The 22,370-nt window shown below is 40.9% G+C and overlaps 2 protein-coding genes across 6 annotated transcripts in view; one reads left to right on the top strand and one right to left on the bottom strand.

Moving 5' to 3' along the window:
• Pmpcb (peptidase, mitochondrial processing subunit beta) overlaps positions 1 to 5,423 on the bottom strand; it is a 64,932-nt gene extending 59,509 nt beyond the window's left edge. Inside the window, exon 1 of the mRNA XM_036181880.1 lies at positions 5,326 to 5,423. Within this exon, the coding sequence (XP_036037773.1) occupies positions 5,326 to 5,423 (98 nt within the window). The remainder of the gene's footprint in view (positions 1 to 5,325) is intronic.
• The window catches only part of Napepld (N-acyl phosphatidylethanolamine phospholipase D), a 43,695-nt gene continuing 26,686 nt past the window's right edge, over positions 5,362 to 22,370 (top strand). The window contains exon 1 of one of the 5 annotated variants that reach the window (XM_036180897.1): positions 5,362 to 5,715. In XM_036180897.1, coding sequence (XP_036036790.1) covers positions 5,513 to 5,715 — 203 coding nt within the window. In that variant the 5' untranslated portion in view covers positions 5,362 to 5,512. The other 4 variants (XM_036180901.1, XM_036180900.1, XM_036180898.1 and 1 more) reach the window with 4 other exon arrangements.

Here is a 22,370-nt window from a genome sequence, read left to right as displayed (position 1 = left end):
TCTCAGGAGTGGCTCTATGTAGATGTAACCGTCTTGTTAAATAAGAAACACAGAGCCAGTTGCAGAGTTAAAAACCACGAGGTCAAAGCAAGATCGGAAAACCTTACCCTTCACTGCTTCTGCTGTCCTTCCTCTCTGCAAGAGACCTACTTCTGTGTGTCCTGTCTTTTTTATAGACTTTCTGTTCTGTTTTCTCATTGGTTGTAAACCCAGCCACATGACCTCCTCATCACTGCCTGTTTGTACAGACCTCCAGGTGTTCTAAGGTTGGTATTCAGATTAAAGGCATGAGTCTGCCATGCTGGCTGTGTCCTTGAACACACAGAGATCTACCTAGCTCTGCCTCCCAAGTGCTGGGATTAAAGGCACGCCCAGCTTCTGCTCTAGCTTGCTCTGACCTCAAGGCAACTTTATTAACATACAAATAAAATCACATTTCAATACAAATAAAATATCACTATAGCTCTGTGCAACATTTTTTTGGCCTCCTAAAATTCATTTAGCCCCCTTTGAAGATACCTTAAAATTTGTGAGTCTGAATGTAGACATTATGAGACCATTAGTTCTGCTCTTTGTGAGCTGCCTGTTTTTCCTTTATGGTTCTTAGTTATTCTTTTGCAGAGCTGCCAGCTTAAGTCATGCTGGGATCAAGAATAATGGGCCTTGGCAGTTCGTGTTACTGGAGTTGTGTCCATGCCAATGGATACCCACACGCTCCAGAAGAGAATTTGACATCGCTGCTGCTGTTGTTGCTGTTATAACAGTTGACGACCACTGCTACTACTGTTTCTGGGATTGCCATTTCATAATTGGTTACCACAGCTAGCACAATGGAGACCCTGGCAACAAAAGTAGCTACCACAGTTAATTTTTCATTCTATTGGGCATGACAGATTTAAATCAATAGTTATATACATTTCGATTGGCTTTGAAAGTTATGAATTTACAAACTCAAGTTCCATTTGCTTTTGGGATACCATCTTACAAGGACTCCAATTTGCAGTAAGGCTTGTTAAGGAAGGGAATGGCTCAGTTGCCTTTAGCCTACTGGCTATGGGTGGGTTAAGACCTCTGTTGGTCTTTTCTATGTTGAACACACAGATTGCAAGCCCAGCGCCACTTAGAGATCTTTGGCAGCAGTTAACTCTGAAGCTCTCATAAGATTAAGCCTGTATGATAATGAATATTCAGAGATGGGTAATACCTGGGGGGTGCGGCAGGTGTCTCCATGACGGGTAAGGTGACCTGATGACGTCCCACGTGACCTAAGTAGAAGCTCATTTTTCAGTAAAAAGGGGGGTGGGGAGACCTGTAGGTCCCTGGCCCCTGTTTTAGATAACTGTTGCCTTGCTTGCTGACCTTGACCTTGATATCCTCCCTATGCTAATTCCCTTCCAGATTCCACCTTCCTGAATGCTTAAGGGAAGCTCCTTGTCTGTATATCTAGCATACTGGGCGTTAACAGCTTAGATGCAAGATTGTAAAACATCAGAAGTGGGGTTGGGGATTTAGCTCAGTGGTATAGTGCTTGCCTAGTAAGTGCAAGGCCCAGGGTTCTATCCTCGGCTCAAAAAAGAAAAAAAACCACACATACACACACATCAGAAGTGAACTTCTGCCCTCCGGGGTTCTCCCATTGTGCTGTAAGCCTGTATTTAAGACCTCCTCCCTCCTTCAACAAACGGCATTCAGCATTCAAAAAACAAACAAACAAACAAAAACAAAGAAGAAGAGGGGGTCAAGATCATGATGGGGAAACAGCTGACCAGTGCTAGTTGGAGCTCACTGAGTCTGGACTGACAGCTCGGGAACCTTCATGGGACTGAACTAGGCACGCTGAATGTGGGTGACAGTTGTGTAGCTTGATCTGTTTATGGGGTCCCTTGCTGCAGGACCAGGACTTATCCCAGGTGCATGAACTGGCTTTCTGGAGTCCATTCCCTGCGGTGGGATACCTTGCTCAGCCTTGATACAATGGGGAGGGGCTAGGCTCTCCTTCAACTTGGTATGCCAGACTTTGTTGCCTACCATGGGAGGCCTGACCCACTCTGAGGAGTGGATGGGGGTAGAGTGGGAGGGAGGTGAGAAGGGAGGAGAAGGGGAGAGAGGGGGAACTGGGGTTGGTAAGTAAAATGAAAAAAAATTTTAATAAATAAATATATTTTAAAAAATGCTTCAAACAAGGGGCTGGAGAGATGGCTTAGAGGTTAAGAGCACTGGCTGTTCTTCCAGAGGTCCTGAGTTCAATTCCTAGCAACCACATGGTGGCTCACACAATCTATAATGCATTCTGGTGCCCTCTTCTGGCTTGCAGAACAGCCATACATGCAGGCAGAACACTGTATACATAATAAAAAAATAAATCTTAAAAAAAAAAAAGCTTGAAACAAATAGACATCCTATGGGCTTGCTAATAGTTGCTGATTTAACAGTCCACAACAGTACAACTCTGCTGTTATCAGCACCCTGCCTTCATGTATCAATCCCTCACACTTTTAAAAGCAAACAGAATGTTACAACTACAATGGATGATTGGACTAGGCATACTGAATAGATAGAAGGGATCTTTTCTCAGGTCAAGACAGTTAATGGAAAAGCAGTGAATAGAATTTAGCTGTCTAAGTGCCTTCCTGTTGTCACTTGGCAGTATGTATGTGTTTTGCATATCTTAAACAACATTTTTATTAATTGAGAATTTCATACAACATATTTTGAATATATTCACTGCCTCCATTCCCCAACTCTTGCCATAACCACCCTCTCCACTTTTCTATCCCTTCCCACTCAACTTTGAGACTTTTTCCCCCTTGCTCATATTTTTTAAAAGTTAAAAGTGGGTTGTTTCATAAATACAGACTAAATTAGTCTTCTAGAAATAGTTCTCTAGTGTTGATCTCCAGGAAAAAAAAAATACATTGGCCATTAGCTACTTTTAGGGACTTGTATTAATTTACTCCTTTTTGTGACATTAACATTTAAAAATCATCAACTTAGAAAAGCAAACAGTTACTGTTATGTTCTAGTGTTTCACTTGCTAACAGTGGTATAAACAGGAAAGACAAAGCTCACTCAGTCAGCGGACTACAGGCCAAAATTAAACCCTGAGTAAGACATTTAGGGTAGAATGTCCACTTTGTTCTGAGTTCAGGAAAGCAAGCTAGAGCAGCTTTCCCTTGCATGACAGAATTTGTTGTACTGATTGGCTTCTTTCATTGTCTGTGGAAAACAACTGATTCTCACAAAGTTCTAAAACTTCTGGAGTATTTAATGAGTTGGGAAAACAAACCTCACTGAATACTGTGTGCTAGGAGTCATCATTCGAACTAGGCTTTCCTGGTATGCACAATGAACTTGCTTATCTCAAATACCAGCTCCAAAGGAAAACACCCTCTGAGAACTTGTCTCTCCATCCTAGCTGGGTTTTTTGTTGTTGTTGTTTTGTTTTTGTTTTCTTGTTTTTTTTTAGACAGGGTTTCTCTGTAGCTTTGGAACCTGTCCTGGACTAGCTCTGTAGACCAGGCTGGCCTCGAACTCACAGAGATCCACCTACCTCTGCCTCCAGAGTGCTGGGATTACAGGCGTGTACCACCACTGCCCTGTGTCTCTCCATCCTAGCTGTAAGGCTCACTCCAGTGTTTTGACCCAGACTTCCATCTTGTGCTGAGGTGACCACTCTATGAATGTGATGACGTGCCAAAAGAACATGCTAGGATCGTATGAACTAAACCCTTTCTGGAATACTGGTATGGTCTATGCTGGGCTGAACTAATGAGCCACAGATGTAAATTGTTCTTTCAAACAATGCTTGACAACCCCCTGTAACTCACTTAGATTTTCTCTTTTTAACCCTTAAAAGGATTTTCAAACCCTTTCCAAATGGGACACATTGTAGATTTATCTATCTGTGCTTCTTGAATTACAATCCTAAGACCTTCAAATAAACATTAAAAAACAAAAACAAAAACAAAACCCCAAAACTTAAAACCTCATTTACTTTCTTTGGATGGAAATATGTATTGAAAGTATCAAGTAAATATTCCAGTTGGTTTTTACTTAAGCAAGTAACTGTAAGATGTGAGGCTGGGTAGTATATATTAGTAAGCTCAGAAAAACAAGCCAACAAGCAAATGCATGAACAATCAACCACCCTGCAAAGAGCTACAAGACTTGGTATGATCATGAAATTTGGAGTATGGGCTGAGCAGTTTGTGACAGGAGGCCATAGTTTTCTTAGGTTTGAAAATGCTATTGTGAGGGGTTGGGGATTTAGCTCAGTGGTAGAGCATTGCCTAGCAAGCACAAGGCCCTGGGTTGGATTCTCAGCTCCAAAAAAGAAAAAAGAAAACGCTACTGTGGTTATGAAACCAGAATCTTTCTTCTTAGAAGAGTCATCAAAATGATTTAAGTATTTTGATGTCTGAAACTTCTTCATACAGCATAAAAATGCATACTCATTTTTTTGTGTATATGATGTTTTCATAATGACTGATGGAATAAAGGCAAGAAATGGAATGTTTGAAGTCCCCTAGCAAGAACACTAACAAGAACATTGGAGCAGTAATTTCAATTTTTCCTTTGGGCTCCTAGTGCTTTCACTTTTTTTTTTTTAAATTTTGCTGATGCAAGCCAAGCGTTATTTAGCCCCACCCAGGTGCAAAGGAGAGAATAAGCATACTAAATCTAAACAAAGCAAAAAAACCCCAATCAATTACAACTGCAAGCTACCCAGAGGAAATAAAGTATAGAGCCACCTAATGTTCTGCAGTATTATATGGTTATATATTCACTTTCTAAAGGCATTATAGTTTGACTTGCATTTTCATATTAATACTTGGTTTTTCTTTTTCATTTTTTGCCAACACACTCTCAGACAGCCTATTTGGTTCTGGTCTGTGCATAGTATCCCAGAAACGCTTTCAGAGGTTTTTTTTTTTTTTTTTTAACCCATCCACTCATTACTGAATTCTATATGCCCTTTTAAGTTACTTCTTGAAATAAATTCAATCAGCTAAGAAATTCAGAATCACAATTTTATGTTTGGGTCTTATTCTGAGATTTAGAAAAGAGCTGTATGTACCAGAAGGCTGACATGATTTAAACGAAACTGAGCACACAAGGTAGGAGCCATCAACACTCAGTACTTACTATGGAAAACTAAATTAGTGTCTCTGTAACCCCGCCCAGTAAGTCAAAGGCTTAGTGTCCATGCAGTCCTGTGTAGAGTGGTCAACCGGTTCCAGGTTTTAGCAACTGTCTCTGGTGTCCAGGAATGTGTTCACGTGCCTCGGAAGTGCACTGACCTCTGATGCAAGGCTCAGGGCCAACCTGGCGGTGGTCCGAGCCCGCGCTACGTGCTGTGCTCGCTGGGCTGACTTTACCAAGATGGCCTCGAGGCTTCCGCGCCCCAGCCCGCGGGCAGCCATCTTGGTAAAGGCCAGGCAGCAGGCGGCGCGAGGTGTTTCCTGGCTGCAGCCTGGGTCCACGCGGACGGGAACCCGGGCCAACACCAAAGATGGCGAGTCGGCGCGCGCTGAGGCGCTGCGTGCAGCCGTTAGCGCCCTCGGCGGAGCAGCGACGGCGGGGCCGAGGGCGGAGGAACGCGGGCGGAGGGCGCCCCGGCACCTCCCGCGGCTCCGGGGCCGGCTGGCCCGCCGCGTTGAGGGCCTCAGCTGAGGCGACGCCACGCCGTGCGCGCCCGACCGCCTTCAGCACAAGGTGAGCCCGCCCTTCGCCCCGCCCCTCGCGAGCTGGCCCCACTCCTCAAGCGGCCGCCACACTCTGCGCCCTCACTCCACCCCGCCCTCTAACCTCGTTCCCCTCTAACCCCGCCCCGCCCCCGCGGTGGCCGCCCCGCCCCCGCGGTGGCCGCCCCGCCCCCGCGGTGGCCGCCCCGCCCCCGCGGTGGCGGCCCCGCCCCGCCCCCGCGGTGGCCCCGCCCCGCCCCCTGCGCAGAGCGCTGTCCTCCGGGGAGCCTCCCTGCGCTTGCCCTGGACCCTCGCGGGAGGCTGTTTCCGCAGCCGCGGTTCTCCTTCGCAGGTTTGCTCCTTCGTGTCACGTGGAGCAGCCTTTTCCGGGCTGTTTGGACATCTCATGTACAGCGGGCTGCGAGTAGGTTTCCACTCCCGAAGCCCTGCCTCCTTCTGGAGATGCTGGTCTTGTGAGTGGCAGGTTTCTTGAATTACCGCACCTCAGGAGTTGCGGAGTCTGCATCTCTGTAGCCGCCTGGGTGAAGAGCCAGCGTATTTTTAGTCGTCTAGGGGAGAGTAGCTGCATTTGGGATTCCCAGGTTGCAGCTTCACGATAGAATACAAGTGGGTGTATCTTGGTTTGGTTGTATGTAAATGAGTGGGGTCCAGAACTTACTCAGAGTAATTTACTTCCTTTTCGTCTGTAGTATTTATCTTCTTAAACTGTAACTTAACTGTAACTTATTTAACCACGGAATGAGCAAAAGCAGGAGGCAGGATGGGGAAGGGTGGCAAGTTGATATTTTCCGGTCGTCCTGTGCTTGCTTCTTAGGTTACTGAAGGTGTTTCAAATGGACTCCTTTCCCAAGGAATGCAGTATGATCCTGATAATTGTGAATATGCTTTCACGGTCTCCAGCAGAAACTGGGTGATGTGTGACACTCAGTTGGACCCAGAAAACATTAAGGGAGAGAGAAAAGGCAACAGCTTCTAAAAAGCCGGGACTTCTTGTTTTGCCCTTAGTGTGAGGTGCTTTATAAATTGTTATACCATGACTTGCTTGGGTAGTTTTGGCTTAGCATGAAGTCAGAAAGTCACTCTTGTGACACTCTTCTCTGTAAATTAAGAAATAATTTTCACCTTTATTAATAGATAGAGGTGTAACACTTCCGTTTCTGTTTTGTCACATTGGGTAGAAAGAAGTTACATAATATTTAAAAGAATGATTGCCTGGATTTTACAAGTCTGTACTTTAAAATAGTCTGATTTTCTTTTAAAGATTTATTTATTCATTATGCATACAGAAGAGCACGCCAGATCTCATTACAGATGGTTGCTGGGAATTGAACTCAGGACCTCTGGAAGAGCAGTCAGTGCTCTTAACCTCTGAGCTATCTCTCCAGCCCTAAAATCATCTGATTTTTTTTTTTTTGTTGTTGTTGTTGTTGTAAGAAAACATTAACACTGTTAAAGAATTTTAGGGCAAGTATGTGTGTTTAAAATCAGAATCTAAGAGGAATCAAGGGTTTAAAATGGATTTAAGTCAACTGGAAATACAGCCATAATTTTCAGAGGTTTTGTTTTGTTAACCTTTTTGCAGACTTGCTGGCTTCATGAATTATATAGCAAGTTTCCAAGAAACTAAAGTCCTTAGTGTATGTCTCATGCCTTTATTTTCATTCACAATTCCAAATTGGATTGGACAGATTCTACATTCCAAAACTGAGTCTTAAAATTTGTCCAGTATGAGTGAAAAACATTTTAATACAAGCATTCTGACATAAGGTCTTGGTTGTTTTATTTGATAAGGTTTTGGTTATGCTTTCGTTGGCTGGTCATCCCTATCTCTTTGAAAGAAGTTTATTTTTGGAATTAATATTTGACTTTTTATTTTCTTTTTTTTCCTCTCTCAGTGTTGCATAGCTATAGCTATAGTGGGTTTTTCCATTCTTTTTCATTCTGTATGAGTAAGAATGTAGCTTCATGGAGTGCCCTGTGTATCTGGGTATTTTATATTAAAATACATATAAGTAAAATGTGTTTTAATTGAAGTATTATTAAGGAGATGAGCTGTGCACATTTGTTAAAGAACATTTTCATTCTGAAAACCTATAAAGGCAGGAATAAAATTGGCATAAAAATCAATTCCAGTGATTTCTACCATAAGGTTCAAGTATTTGTTCATTCTAATTACTATAGCACTGAAGAATAACTTAGTGCTTACTTGACATGTCTTTTTGAATGTAGTAACTATTGATTATGTATTTATTTTATTAATCAACTTTGACAACAGATTATACATATTCTTGGATAACTCCAATAGTACTACATATATAGTAGTCATACACAATCTACTGCCAACTAACCTTAAATAATGTATTCTAACTTAATCATTTTTAAGCACTTTCAGAGTGCTTTAGGCTAACAACTCTAGTTCATGTTAAACAGATGAAGCAGCCAAAGCCAAGATAGCACAGTATAGGTTGCCAACACAATATAGACTGCACCCTAAACCAGATAAAAACTTGGGGACAGTCATTCTCATTGGATACTGAGACACAGAACTACAATTAGATGGATCAACATAATTCAAAAGTATGATTGAAAAACAATTCTTAATGCTGGCTGTGGGAGCACATGCTTGAAATCTCAGCATTTAGAAGGCAGAGGCAGGCCATGGATTGTGAGGAGGAGGCTAGTCTTGGTTACATAGAAAGTTCCAGGCCAACTTGGGATACCTAGCAAGACTATATGAGAAAAAGAAAAGGAAGAAGGAAGAAGGAAGAAGGAGTTCTGCCAGGTCTTTGAACAGAGCAGGTTTTGTGTTTATGTAGCTGGGACCTTCCCATATCAAGGAACACTAACATGCTGATCAAAGAGTAAGTGTCTGATGACTTCTGTGTGATTTTGTGGTCCTCCTCAGTTATAAGAATAAAGTTAGGAGGGTAAAGAGACACTTGGCTTTCTTATTCTTCTTAACAGTCCTTAAACTAGTTCTTGTCTGTTTTGCTTGTCAGACCCCTGGCCTACAGCGATTAGATAACCACAGTAATTTGTTTTGGAAGTTATTTTCTGATTTTGAAGTCCCTTTGCTCACTCTACAAAGATGTTTGTTCCCTTTTTAAGTGTGTGTTTTTAGTTTGCTTAGAGAGCTCATAGAAAGCTATTTCCCTTCTGTAGTTAAAGTAACTAATAAAAGATTCAAGTTACTGGATTTAAATTCCTTTTTTTTTTTTTTTTAACTAAACAAAGTCCTGAACATAAGGTAGAACATGTCTTTTCTCTTCCCTGTACTGACCATGTTCCTTGAATGCTGTTCTAAGGATTTTTAGGTGAGCTCTAATCTTAATTATCTAACGATAATTAAGGGGAGAACATGGTTAATAGACAGTTTAGACTCCTCTGGCCAGATCTAGTTCCTGGGAACATAGTGTAACTCCACAGTCTGACTTGCTCTTCCTGTAAAGAGGTCACACATGTGATGGCTTTTATCATGGGATAGATCTTCAAATGGGAAGAGACTCTTAGCTTCCAGATCTACTTCTCTCATAAAAGTTTAGCTTATCGTGACATCTCCAAACTGTGCTGTTACCATTTTACGGAGGTATTAATATTGCTGAGGGGATGTTGATTCCTTCATCTCAACTTCCTTTTCTATGTAAACATTTTATCTGTTGTGTGTATGTGTGTTTGTAGCCTGTTTTTTGTAAATGGGATTTGCATATGTTGAGTATCCTTTCTATGATGAATTTCACCTAATAAACTTCTGATGTTCTCAGCAGCATTCTCTTGGCTAAGCATAGTTATGCACAGCTTTGTAATTTCTTTTTGTATGACCATTCAGATATTTTTCTTTTCCTTTTCTTCTTTCCTTCCTTCCTTCCTTCCCCCCTCCTCTCTCTTTCTCTCTCTCTCTCTTTCTTTCTTTCTTGAGACAGGGTTTCTCTGTGTAGCTTTGGAGCCTGTCCTGGAACTCGCTCTGTAGACCAAATTGGACACAAGCTGATAGAGATCCACCTGCCTTTGCCTCCTGAGTGCTAGATTAAAGGCGTGTGCCACCACCGCCTGGCCCCATTCAGATATTTTCTTTTTTTTTTTTCTTTTTCTGGAGCTGAGGACCGAACCCAGGGCCTTGCTTGCGCTTGCTAGGCAAGTGCTCTACCACTGAGCTAAATCCCCAACCCCCCATTCAGATATTTTCAACTCACACTTTTAAGACAGTGTTTATCTTCAATTTAGTGTAAGCTGCCATACTTTATAAATTTTGTTGGCTGCAAGAATGCATTTTGTGTTATTTAGGAGTAGGCATAAACATTTGAAGGACCAGAATTCAGGACTTTCAATGTAAATAATAGGAAGTTCCCCCAAACGAAATATTGATTCCCTACTTGGAGATGTCTCCTTATGGAAGTATAAAATGCTGGCTGATACCTTTATGTCACCTTCCAAAGCAAGGAAAGATCTTCAAGGCGTCATGTACATTTTCTTTTCATATGACTGAAATATAGAATGTTATTATTAATTTGTTAATTAATCATTGGTTATCTGTTGATAGGTCTTTGAACAATTTCAGGTCAGAACAGTTAAGTAATTAAAACAGTGCAGTTTGAAAACCATGTAAGATTAAAAGAGTATTTTCTTTCTTTTCTTTTTTACAAACAGTTTATTTAATTTTATTTTATGTGCATTGGTGTGAGGATGTCAGATTCCCAGGAGCTGAGTTATAGACAGGTATGAGCTGACATGTGGGTGCTGGGAATTGAACCCAGATCCTCTAGAAGGGTAGCCAGTGCTATAACCAATGAACCATCTCTGCATTCCCTGAGTAATTTTTTTCAAGGAACTAGTGCTTTTTAGTGTCTACTAAGAGCTTCTTATTTTGAAAAGAAAAAAAAATCACATTATTGAAAGCAAAATAAGGTTAACTTTGTCTCTGTGTCAATATGGTAATTTTTGAACTGTTGGTTCTACTGGATCCAGCTTAACTAATGGAAAACATGGACTTTGGGGTTTGATCAGCATGGGTTGCATCCTGGGAGTCAACTGTTACTAACTTTTTGACTTTATACAAGCCCTACCTTTAGTTGTTGTTTTTTAAGCTCTTTTAAACTTTCCAGTTATGGCAGTTGTATTGGAGCAGTTTGGAAAATTGCTGAAATGTGTTTCTCCTCCATGTGGAAGAAGTACAAAACTGGACTGTTTTGACAGTGTGGTGAGCACCATTCTAAGGGTGTGGGCTGCAGATGGCTTCACATAGCAAGATGCAGGAGGAAGCTGGAGATGCTTTCCTTTCTCTTAAGGAGACTACTGGCAGCCCCATATGTGACTTATGGTTGTATTGGATTGGTCAGAATATGACCAGCATGGCCATCCCTTGCTGGAATGCTGGAGATGTAGCTGCTCAGCTGGTGTTATAACCTAAGCAGAACAAGGGAGACTGGATTTTGTGGTAGATCTCTTTACCCTATACAACTGTAGACTCTATAATGTTTCAGCTATTCCCCATGACTTTTCCATAATTAGTAGAGTTAGTGGCAGTGCCCTTTGTTGACTTAAGTCTCTTTGTCCTTTACTTTTGCTTCTCTTTTTCTTGATTTAAAAAAAAAAAAAAAAAAAAAGACTCCATTCTCCCTTCATCCTCCATGGAAAGCAATTTGAAGTTTAAGCTCTGTTCTTTGTTTGTTCATTCCACAAGTATTTGTTGAACATGTAGCACTTGTATATTGTTGCTAGGTATTGTTATAAGCAGTGTCAATTATTCCTGATTGTAAAGTTTTCCTTGGTTTGCTCCCTAGGAGCCAAATTAGAAACTCAGGTGAACTAAATATAAGTCTGTGACTCATCAACTTTATAGGTGGCAAGGTGGCCTTACTACTCTAGTACTGCAAATATCTGTCTCAGGATTATGGCACTTTTGTAGGGCAGAGTATGTGACTGTAGAAGAGGCGACTCATGGTAGGGACCTGCCAAACTACCCTATTTCAGAATTCCCTAAATTTAGGGAATTCTAAATTAGGGACCCTAATCAGAGAGACCATCGGGACCTTCCTAAATGCTTGAACCCCTTTGTGCTGATGATTAATGACAGAGTAAAATAGTGGTTCTCACCCTTAACATCCATCAGAACCAACCATGGGTCCCCTGTGGGAGGCCAGCTCCCACCTTTTCAAAAGACCTCCCCCCTTGCTAGATCAAAGCACACCACACAGCCAAGTGTAGACCCTTCCAAACACCTGGCAACCATGCCCGTGGTCAAATTATTCCTTAATGCAGCCCTGTGGGGTAAAGCAAGTTCAGATTCTTGGATCCTGAGTAAATTCTCACTAGGAAACCTCTGTGAGTCTCCACAGCTCCTCCTTCTTAATATTTTAAAGGGCCCCTTAGATCCCTCAGATAGACTGTTCCCATCCTAGGTTGTCATCTTCTTCACTAATCAGCTTTACCTGTCATGGAGATTGGCAATAGCAAGAAGGGCTTAACTGTTTCTGACTACCAGCCTCTGGCAGTGGAAAGTACAGAGCTTAACTCCATGCACCTCTTAATCAGGCCCCTACTAAGAGCTTGAAAGGAGCTGGAACAACCACAGCAATCTCTATGGCTGCCATACCCCTCAGTAAAAGAGTAGAGGATGACCAAGATGGAATGGCCTTTTTGAATGGGTCTAAGATGTCTATAGCAGCCTCAGCTGCACCAAGCCCTTCTTTAAATCAGTAAACTCCTGATGCAACCGCATCAAACCTTAAGACTCCCTTAGCTTCACCAAACCATGGTTCATTAATATCAACAGGTTAACATAATTCCAGCATGAATATTACTATACTTATTTACAATTCTTACAAACTTACATCCAAAAGCAAACTCTCAATAGGACTATTTACACTTTACAAACTTTAGCAAACATCTAAAGTGGCTCTTAACAGAACTATTTACATTTTCCTCCAACAAGACAGAGCACATGAATCATGAATTTTAACTATAGTTAAATTTTTAGGGGAAGTCAAAACCGTTCCATTTCTGAAGTTTGAAGTTCAAAGTCAGTTCGAAACCAGTTTTAAAGTTCACCTGAAAGTTTGAAATCAGAGCCTAACTTGTTAGTGGTTTTGGAGTCTTTATAGTGGCCCCTCTACCAAAACTTGTTGCAGTTCAACAACCCAATTCAAACAAGTCTCTGCATTTTCCGGTAGCCTTCCCTAGGATAGCTGCCCTAGGGTGAAAGTGGAATTACCATACTGAGCTGCTGTAAAACTCTTCAAAAAGCTTTCTTCTCAGCTAGTGGGTATCAGGAACTTGTCTCTTAAAGGAGCCATGCATTGGTTTGCCACTGGCAACCAGAAGTAGTGTGGCTCTGGGCTCCATTTCCTTCCAGCTTTCACAGACTCAGTATTATCCTGGACATCTGGCTATTCAGTTATGGAAAACATTTGAAATCCTTGCACCTCCTTCCCTCTGCTAGCTGTTTCTCTAATATTGGCTTGAAGGAGAGACACAGGACTAGCAGCAAGGGTTTGCCATGCTCTGGGAGGTTTTTGCACCAGGACAACTATGGGCAACTTTACCATTCTGATAGATGATTCCCCAAGTGAGTCTAATTCTGCCATTGCAGAAGGAAGATGAGTACCCTTCTGAGAAGGAGAGACCTGAAGAGCCTACAAGTTTTGAGAAAGAGAAATTACTAAGTCTCTCAAGCCCTCCACTTCCTCCCTTGTCTCATCCCAAGACTTCTGTTCCTTAAACTCTGCTTCATGGCCAAGAGGGGACGAACGCTGAGTGAATGATTTTGTAAAAGCACCCCCATTTAGCAGCAGCTCTGGCAGAGTGGAAGGTTTTGTTTCACCAGTGTCTGCCTCAGGGAAAATTCCCCCCTGCTACTCAGGACTCAGATCCAAACTGTCCCAAATTAGTGACCACAAACCAAAAGCTTCCAGTGTGGTCTTTTCCATCCCATGCTCCTCATAATGTTGTTGCATTTTGACTCCGGTTCTCCCCCATGAGTCTGCATCCAGGTCCCATAGTCAGAGAACCAAGGACACTGCTCCTCTACAAACTCCAAGACCTCTGCACTTGCTGCTGCTCTACCTTAACTTCTCTGGTTTTCAGACTCTCTAAAGTGAATATACAAACATCTGGTGACTATTTCCCTGCCTTATATTGTTTCCTCTTTCTCAGACTGCTAAGTCCACAGTGGCTGCTCATTCCTGTGCACCAGGTCCGGAACTAGGGCAATTCTACTCTTACCTTAAGTTTCCTCCTACACAATATCCCTATACTGAAATCCTATATTTTTACCTAATTTAGTAGGTAGAAATTGAGAGAAAAAGAGAGAAACCTAGACAGTGAGAGAAACTTGCTTCAGCCTAACTTTTACTACTTGCTTCAGCTTAACTTTTAGCCACTCTGCTTTATCTATATACAGTTTTACTCCCAAAGAGTACCATCACTTAATCCTTAATTCATAACTGGACATGACCAGCTGCTCCTATAGCAGCATCTCCTTCTCTCCTTTACTTATCTTCTTTGTACCCACGTCCCAAGTTCTGGTGCAATATGTGGAAGGCCAGCTCCTGCCTTTTCAAGGGTTCTGATGAGGAGAGAGGGATAAGAAAATATTAGGTAGAAAGATAGCAAAGAGGAGAAAGACAGAAACACAGGATAGCTTCAGGAGGACCTGGGTCAATAGCCAACAGTCTTTTCCATTTATTCAAAAGGGCTTTTTATAACAATGCCAAAGCAAAAGATCTCCCCCTTGCTAGATCAAAGCACACTGTACAGTTAAGTCTAGCCCCTTCCAAACACCTGGTAACTATGCCGGTGGTCAAATCATCCCCTTATGCAGCCCTGCTGGGTAAAGCAAGCTCAGGTTCTTGGACCCTGAGTAAGTTCCCCCTTTTCAAAGTTTTCACTCAGTAGCCTCAGGCACAGTTTAAAAATCTTCAGTGGTGGTGGCACGCCTTTAACCTCAGCACTCAAGGGAGGCAGAGGCTGGATGATCTCTCTGATTTATAGGCTAGCTTGGGCTACAAAGCAAGTTCCAGGACAGCCAGGGCAACACAGAGAAACCCTGTCTCAACAAACAAACAAACAAACAAACAATCTCCACAGTCATTTCTGATGTGCAGCCAGCACTGAGAATCAGAGGCATAAGACTTTGTTCTACGTCAGACAAGACATATTTTGAGAAGGCTTATAAGTCACATGTTGAAAATCAGATCCTTGTTTTTGGTTTTGTTTTTTAAGAAGATTTACTTATTTATTGTGTACACAGTGCTCTGCCTGTATACCTGCACTGCATTGCAGAAGAGAGCACTGGAACACATAGATGGTTGTGAGCCACCAAATGTTTCCTGGGAATTGAACTCAAGACCTCTGGAAGATCAGCCAGTGCTCTCAACCTCTGAGCCATCTCTCCTGCATCCCAAGATCCTTTCTTGTCAACTTGGTTTGACCATTGAGAGGAGGTGGGAAGTACTGAGATAAGCACTCTTTGAATGAAGAGGAGGACACTGAAATGCTGTAAGCATGATTTATTTAGAGCTGACATTGCTTGGCTTTTGTGCTGTTCCCATTGTGGAAATTTTAGCTGGGGCTCCAAACCCTGTGGGAAGTGCTGGGTCAGTATTAGTATTGGAAGTTTGCAGTCTTTTCTTCTAGGGGACAGTAAAGGGAGATGAAGGTAGAAAAGATGATTATTTTCAAAACTAAGAGACTCTCAAGGCTTGTAAGAGCCTCCACATGAATCCAGAAGGGGCTCTGGAGCTGGTAGGAGTCTTGGACACAATAGCCGTCTTATTTTTAAGATTGGTGTGAATTCCAAGAACACTAGGATCTCCATTATTCAGATATAAAAGTGAAGATGCATTCCAGAGTTGATTCCATTTCCATTTATTTATGTCATTGTCTTTAGTCCATGTATTGATATACATGTTTTCAAATGTGATAAAATAGTGGTTTATAGTTATTGAAGATGTATTGTGTGCTAGATACTGGACTAAGAATTATGAAACTAAAGCATAGAAAGAAATATAAGTGGCAATGTTTGGAAGTATTTAATTAATTAATTAGTTAATTCTTTTGTTTTTTTTTTGAGACAGGGCTTCTCTCTGTAACAGCCCTAGCTGTCCTGGAACTCACTCTATAGAATAGGCTGACCTTGAACTCAGAGGTCCACCTGTCTCTGCCTCCAGAGTGCTGGGGTTAAAGGACTGTTCCACCTCTACCCAGTTGAAGTTATTTATTTTTAAATATTTGTGATTTTTCCTGATAGTCAATTCTTTTTAATTATGTTCTGTTTTAAAATATGCTTTTGTAATTTGCCACATGCTCTCTGTTTATTAGCAGAGTGTACTGAGTTGGACTTAAGAGTCTCTGCCTTTTTGAACCTTGTGGTTTTTATTAGTTGACCTGAAACTGTCTCGAGGCCGCCCTCGGATGCTTGGTCTGTGCTGAAGAGGCAGGGGATGGTTGGGTAGGGTCTGACCCAGTAGTGCCTTTTTCTTTTTCTCCTTTTTTTTGAAAGGGTGTGATACACATGGCATCTTGAACAGAGTAACAAATCTGTCATCCTGCTACTTCAGTAAGTAAATTCTGAGCTCTAGCAACCTTTAGAGACTTGCATGCTTTTATACCCCACCCCTCATGTCCAACACACAAAGTCCCTTGTTGGCCATACATTCAGGAGGTTATGAGTCTTTTCAATATCACTGACCCTGTGTATCACATGACCATCAGTATGAGCTACTTGCCAGGTAAGGATTCCTCATAGTTCTGTGAACTTGAGTCAGTGGTTTTGGAAATGCTTATTCTAAAGACTACCATTTTCATCCTCCAAAGCTGACTTCCATAAATGTGATAGGCAGCAAGCTGACATCTGTATAGCTGCTTCGGGTTGGAGCTTAAGCTTACCCCCCACCCCACCCATTTCCCCTTCCCTTAATACTTGGAAAACTAGATCTTAAGTGGTCTTTCAAACAGTGTTTGTTAAATACAACATGACAGATACTTTATCACAGTCACTCTCTAGTTACATCTTAGTGTTCGTTTCACATTTGCCATATAGCCTCTTCTGAAATGCCTTCTTGTGCTCTGAAAGACCACTGGCCTATTTTTAAACCATGACATTACATTTCCAATGTCTGTCCTCAGATAACAATCCTTCGTGAAGCTCTTTCCAGTCAGTTTAGAGCAAGTGGCTGGCTGCACAAGCTTCCTCAGACTTGGGGAAGTGGCAGGGCCTGGCTAGGGCAAGCCTCAGTCAGAGGAGACAGGTGCTTGGTAGGCTAAGCTGAGTCTTGGCATAGCTAAAAGTTGTTATAGTTCCAGAGGTGGAAGGGACTTTAACGCTATGACCCAGTCATCTAATTTTATAGGTGAATGAAAGTGAGTCCCAGCAAAGTTAGGTGACTTTTTAAAGGTTACAGAATTTGACGCAGTCAAGGTTGGAGCAATGACCAAAGTTAAACCAAGCTATGCACTACTGCTCTCTCTTTTCTATCAGGAGCTACAAAGACACCCGTTCTCCATTTCTTTTCATGGGTTGTGTTTTCACAGAAAGTTTTCTTTTAGTGTAGTTGTGAGAGTCAGCAGAGGAGAAGAATACCCACATTGGCTTAAGGAAAAGGAAGAAACCTTTAAGATAATTAGCATATTTTGAGCTTGGTTTCAGGTTCCACGAAGTATCAGCTTAGTCTCTTCCTTCATCCACCAACCTCTTCAACTATGTAACTATGTAATTCTGTATTGCATTTAGGTATTATTACTACCAGGAACAAATCTACATTTTGTGGTTAGTAGTATTTAAAACTATTAAAGGAAGAATAACTATGTCATTTTGAGAAACTTTAATGCATATTTTTTAAATTTGCCATAACGTGATTATCCTGAATTGTCCAGTTGTGTTAAGTAGTGTTTTACAAGTTTTTTTTTTTTAAAAAAAAAGATTTATGTATTTTATACATATGAGTGTTTTGCCTGCAGGTTGTATGTGCACCATGTACATGTCTCATGATGGAGGAGGGTGTGGGAGCCCCTGGAACTGGAGTTAAGTATGGTTGTGAGGCACTATCTGGATGCTGGGAACCATACCTGGGTCTTGTGTAAGAGCAACAGGTGCTCTGATACCCCAGGGGCCATTTATCTTGTTTTGTTGCTTCTAATTGTTATCAAATATTTGTTTTCTTGCTTACATAAAAGGAAAAATGTGTAGAGGAGTCATCTAGAGTGTTCATATAGTTTAGTAATTTAAAATCTTTTAATAGGCTGTGAAGTGACTTTTAATTCAATATACTGAATTAGTCTTATAGTTAAGAATATTTAAAGCCTTTGGCAATGTGCAGTCAGGACACCCACTGTTGGGACACCTGTTGTCAGGGACACCAGTTGTCAGGGTACCCCCTGTCCTTGACTACTTTTGCAAAGAAAATGTGTTCTCAAATTTGTATTCCAAAGAGTTGAATTATATTTGCATGTATTCCTCTCAGAATTTGCTATTGAATCTTACATACTTTTGTTTAGTATTCTTTTGTCAATTATTTGTCCAAGTAATTTTTTGTCTATAACTAGATTAGAATTTTATGAGACAGATTTGAATTTTTTAAAATATAAGCAAATACTATGATTTCCATAAGGTGTAAGGAAACAAATATTTTCATAGTTTTTTTGTTAAATAAAATTATCAAGGGAGAAATAGAAGAATTTCAGCAAATTTGTCTTATATTTTGAGACTGTCTTTCATCTGGGAAGCATCTTGATGAGGCAGAAATGTCATATTTTTTCACTCTTTTATTGAATATAAATCCTAGTACAGATAACAACTTGTGCTTGTCTGGCAGTTCAACATACTATAACCTATGGTGTCATATGTTCATTTTAGTACTACAAAGAGGCCATTGTGTTTAAACAAGGATCCTGGGTTCTTGTTTCTTGTTAAGACATTGCTTGACAGATGTATAGATGCATGGTGTATGTGTATATATTTAAATATATTTTGTACATGTATAATGATTCTGGTATGTTTTTGACTCAATAACTTTTTAAGTGTTGTTATACTTCATGGAAGGTGTGTTTCTATATGCTATATAAATGTCCTATTTGCTTTGGTTTCCTGTAGTTTCTCAGCAAAACTGATTAAGTTGAAAGAGCAAGTTAAAAATGTATTGACAGACAATGTCCTGCTTTCTAGGTTGATGTATGTGATGTAGTGAGGGCTCTGCACACAGAACATTTCTTTTTTTGTTATATAGTGTAGTCGCAGGCATGGGCATATTCACCCACACATCAATTATCTTAGCATCTATTGGAGGTCTCTTCTGAAGCCTTACTGAATGTCAAGGATGGGTAGTGTTCATTCAACTCTTCTGAAATTTTTTATTGCTATTTCAGAGATTTGGGATGCTGTTATTTTTTAACCTATGCTATCTAGCATTGTAGTAAAAGGACCCTTCTTTTCAAATAAAGAAAAGGTGAACAAATATAAAATTGTAAGGGTAGCTTTATTCAGTCTGATATCTGAAAATATCGTTCTGAATATTCCAGATATAACATCAGCATTATTGTTGTGTAATAGTCACTTGGTATCTATTAAATGTCTGTTGTAGGAATTCTAATCTGCTGCTTCCTTATTTTTTGCAAATGTTGAAGCCCCAAACATATGTTTTACTGTTGTGTTTTTTTCAAACTTTTCAAATGATAAAGCAGTACATTCAGTTCTCGGGGTTGGCATGTTTTAAATGTCAAATGTATGAAACAACTCTGAAATAAAGAATTTTTTGTTTTTAGAGGGCATTTTACCAATGTGTGCAGTTATTGAAGTAAAGTATTTGTACTTGGCTGGCTTTTCTTTACCAAATGTCATGGTTTCAGACCTCCCTTTGGTTAGAGATGTAGGGATGAGTCCTTCTGCTATTAAATAAATTTAATACTCAGTGTACTTGGTAGTTACTATATGAAATTGTCATATCTTTTGTAACAGATTTGTGTTTGAAAAGCTCAAATATGGAGCTTTTGAATACATACACTTCATTTCTAATTTTATTGTCATTCCATCTAGTGTTTAATGATGTCCTTTGTGAGACTGTTGCTATAGACACTAACGGAGTGGCCAGAGGCTGGTGTTGAGGAGAGGCCCTCTCACCCATGACTCAGCTCTCAGGCAGGCTCTCCATGTCCCCATGGTACTGGGCTCAGGTTGTCATTTTCACATTCACTGAATGGCCTTTCAGGACTTGGCCTCCAAAAGCATCATTCCGGATTGTCATGGTTCAGTTCTTCTCATCCCTCTCCTCATCATTCTCTCGCAGAGAACTGCATACATGTAGTGTCATCATTAGTACTGCACGGCATTTTTCATGGAAGTACTAGATAATCCTGTAACTACTAATTTTCATGCACCCCTTTTTCCATCCCACAGATGCTAGGAAATCACATGTACAATCCCTATGGAGGCACTGGGTGGTCTCAAGGTAGGAACTAATACATCTGAGGAACACAGGTTAAGGGCTGGTGTTTGGAGGCAAGAGGAACATGTGCAGGACCAGAGGCCTAAGCCTTTCTGAACCATCTTACTGACTTTTGCAGGAGAAGCCCTGGGGCCTTTCTCTTTTGTCTTGTTTGCATGTGGTGGCCTGTCAAAGACCACCCCTGAAGATTACATGTGTGTTTGTGTAGAGGTATAAAGTGAAGATGGTCATGTGGTGTGCAGGACTTATTCTAGATTGATTAGAGTGAAAGCCTGAGGGAATCAGAGGTAGGAAAATGAGCAGGCACTGGGGAAAACTGTGTTGTCTAAGGAACAGGCATCACTCAATGTGTTTCATTCTCCAGACCCCTCTCTGTGCTCTCACTGTTATTCTGAGCAGCCTCCTAGCAGCTTGGACCCCGTGATTGTCAAGTTCCATTTGGGCACATTGGCTTTTGTGCTTGGAGTCTTGCTTCCCCGTGACATTAGACCCTATTTCAGCATGTCATAAATCTGCCTTGACTGGGGTTCTGCCAGGTTACTACCTCATCCACAAGCTTCCAAAATTTAACCATCCAAATGCTTTCACATCTTACTGACTTCAGCTGCTTTATCAACTCAACGCTAGGATTTATTTTAATAATTCTTTTCCTCTTTGCTATTGTCTCATTTTCTATTGATTGGGCTATCTGCTTTTGGTATGTTAATTAAAAACTGGAGATTATGATCCTTAACTTCAGGGCTTCCTAACAGCCCTAATTTAAGTGAAACGTATGAACATGTAATAAGTGATTTGAGGTTAGTGGATGATCCAAGCTTCTTCTCTTTTCTACTCAGTAATCCAGCTCCCTGGCTCTAGGGTTAAGTTGGTTTTTTGTTTGTTTGTTTGAGAAGAGTCTCTTATGTAGCCCTGGCTGTCCTGGAACTCACCGAGATCCACCTGTTTCTGCCTCCTGAGTGCTGGGGTTAAAGAAGTGTGCACCACACCCAGCTCCCTGGTTCTAGTCTCCACACTGTTCTTTTCAGTTTCATCCTGTTTCTAGAGTTGTCTTTCCTAAGGACCCTTTTTCAGCATCCTCAGTGTTCTGCATTTGCCCACAGTATAGACAGGCCTTCCTGATGTGGCTGGGCAGGTGCAAGGGTGGCCTCCTCCTCTGAATACATCTTTCTAGCTTTATATATCCTAGCTCCAGGAGACTGCTAAATATTGTCCCCAAACCTTATTTTGATGTAGTGTTTTCGTCTTTGAAGCAAAATACTTGTTTTTCTTTTTTCCTTTTTTATTGTTTTTTTGCATCCATGCCAAAATTTAATTAGTAAGTACAATTACAATCTATGTCCATATTAAAAGGTGTGTAAATATATAGACATGTAAGTATATATGTAACAAGTACATATATCTCAGAAGCTATTCATTATCACAAAAGGTAGCATGCAGTAAGCTCTTCCCATGAGATATATTATCTGTTTACATAGTAATGTAAGCTTATCTAAATTTACTGTCTCATCTGATGTGAGCTGAACTTTGTCTTTGTAAAGGCTTCAGTCTAGGCTTAAATTTGAAGACAAAAAAATGAGTCTGTGGGAACTGAGGCACTTCACCCAGAACACTTAAGCTTTAGAACATAAAGAATTTAAATGTTTGGTCAGTTAACTGGTTAGAGAAAAAAGAATTAGCATTTGTGTGTACCAAGTATTTAATGTACATTATATTGTGTGATCCTCTACAGAGTAGGTAGGTAGGTAGGTATTTTATAGGTGAGAAAAAGGAGGATTAGAAAGGTTGTTTGCCTAGGATTTTAAGCCTGTGAGCCCCTCTCTCGCTGCCAGGCACTGCCCCAGAGAGTGGTGTCTGGGCAACAGTGTTTGCTGAGGCTTTTGTTAGCTGTGGTTTCTTTTCTTTGGTGGTGATTCTCCACATGGTTGACTGTTTCCCCTCACGTTAGAGAAACAAGATTGGGGGCCTTTCCTCTTGGGGTCTGTGTTCTTTTCCTTTCTTTCTCTCACACCCCTGTGGCCATGAAAATAACATTTGGTTTTCCTGTAATTTGTGCTTGTTATTGTTGTTGTTTTTTTTTTTTAAGGGTTATAAAGTGTGTAATTGTGTATGCATTGATTCTAAACAATTAGAAAGCAAGTGTCTGCTTAATACAGTCAATAGGAAGGAGATGAAGGTCTTCATAGCAGGTAACTTCATACTTTTGAAGTGTTATTTTTTCCTCTTCTAAATAGCT

This window comes from Onychomys torridus, chromosome 3 (assembly GCF_903995425.1).
Source record: "Onychomys torridus chromosome 3, mOncTor1.1, whole genome shotgun sequence".
Taxonomy (NCBI): Eukaryota; Metazoa; Chordata; class Mammalia; order Rodentia; family Cricetidae; genus Onychomys; species Onychomys torridus.
Note: the sequence above shows the minus strand (reverse complement) of the source record. Positions and strands in the feature narration are given on the sequence as shown.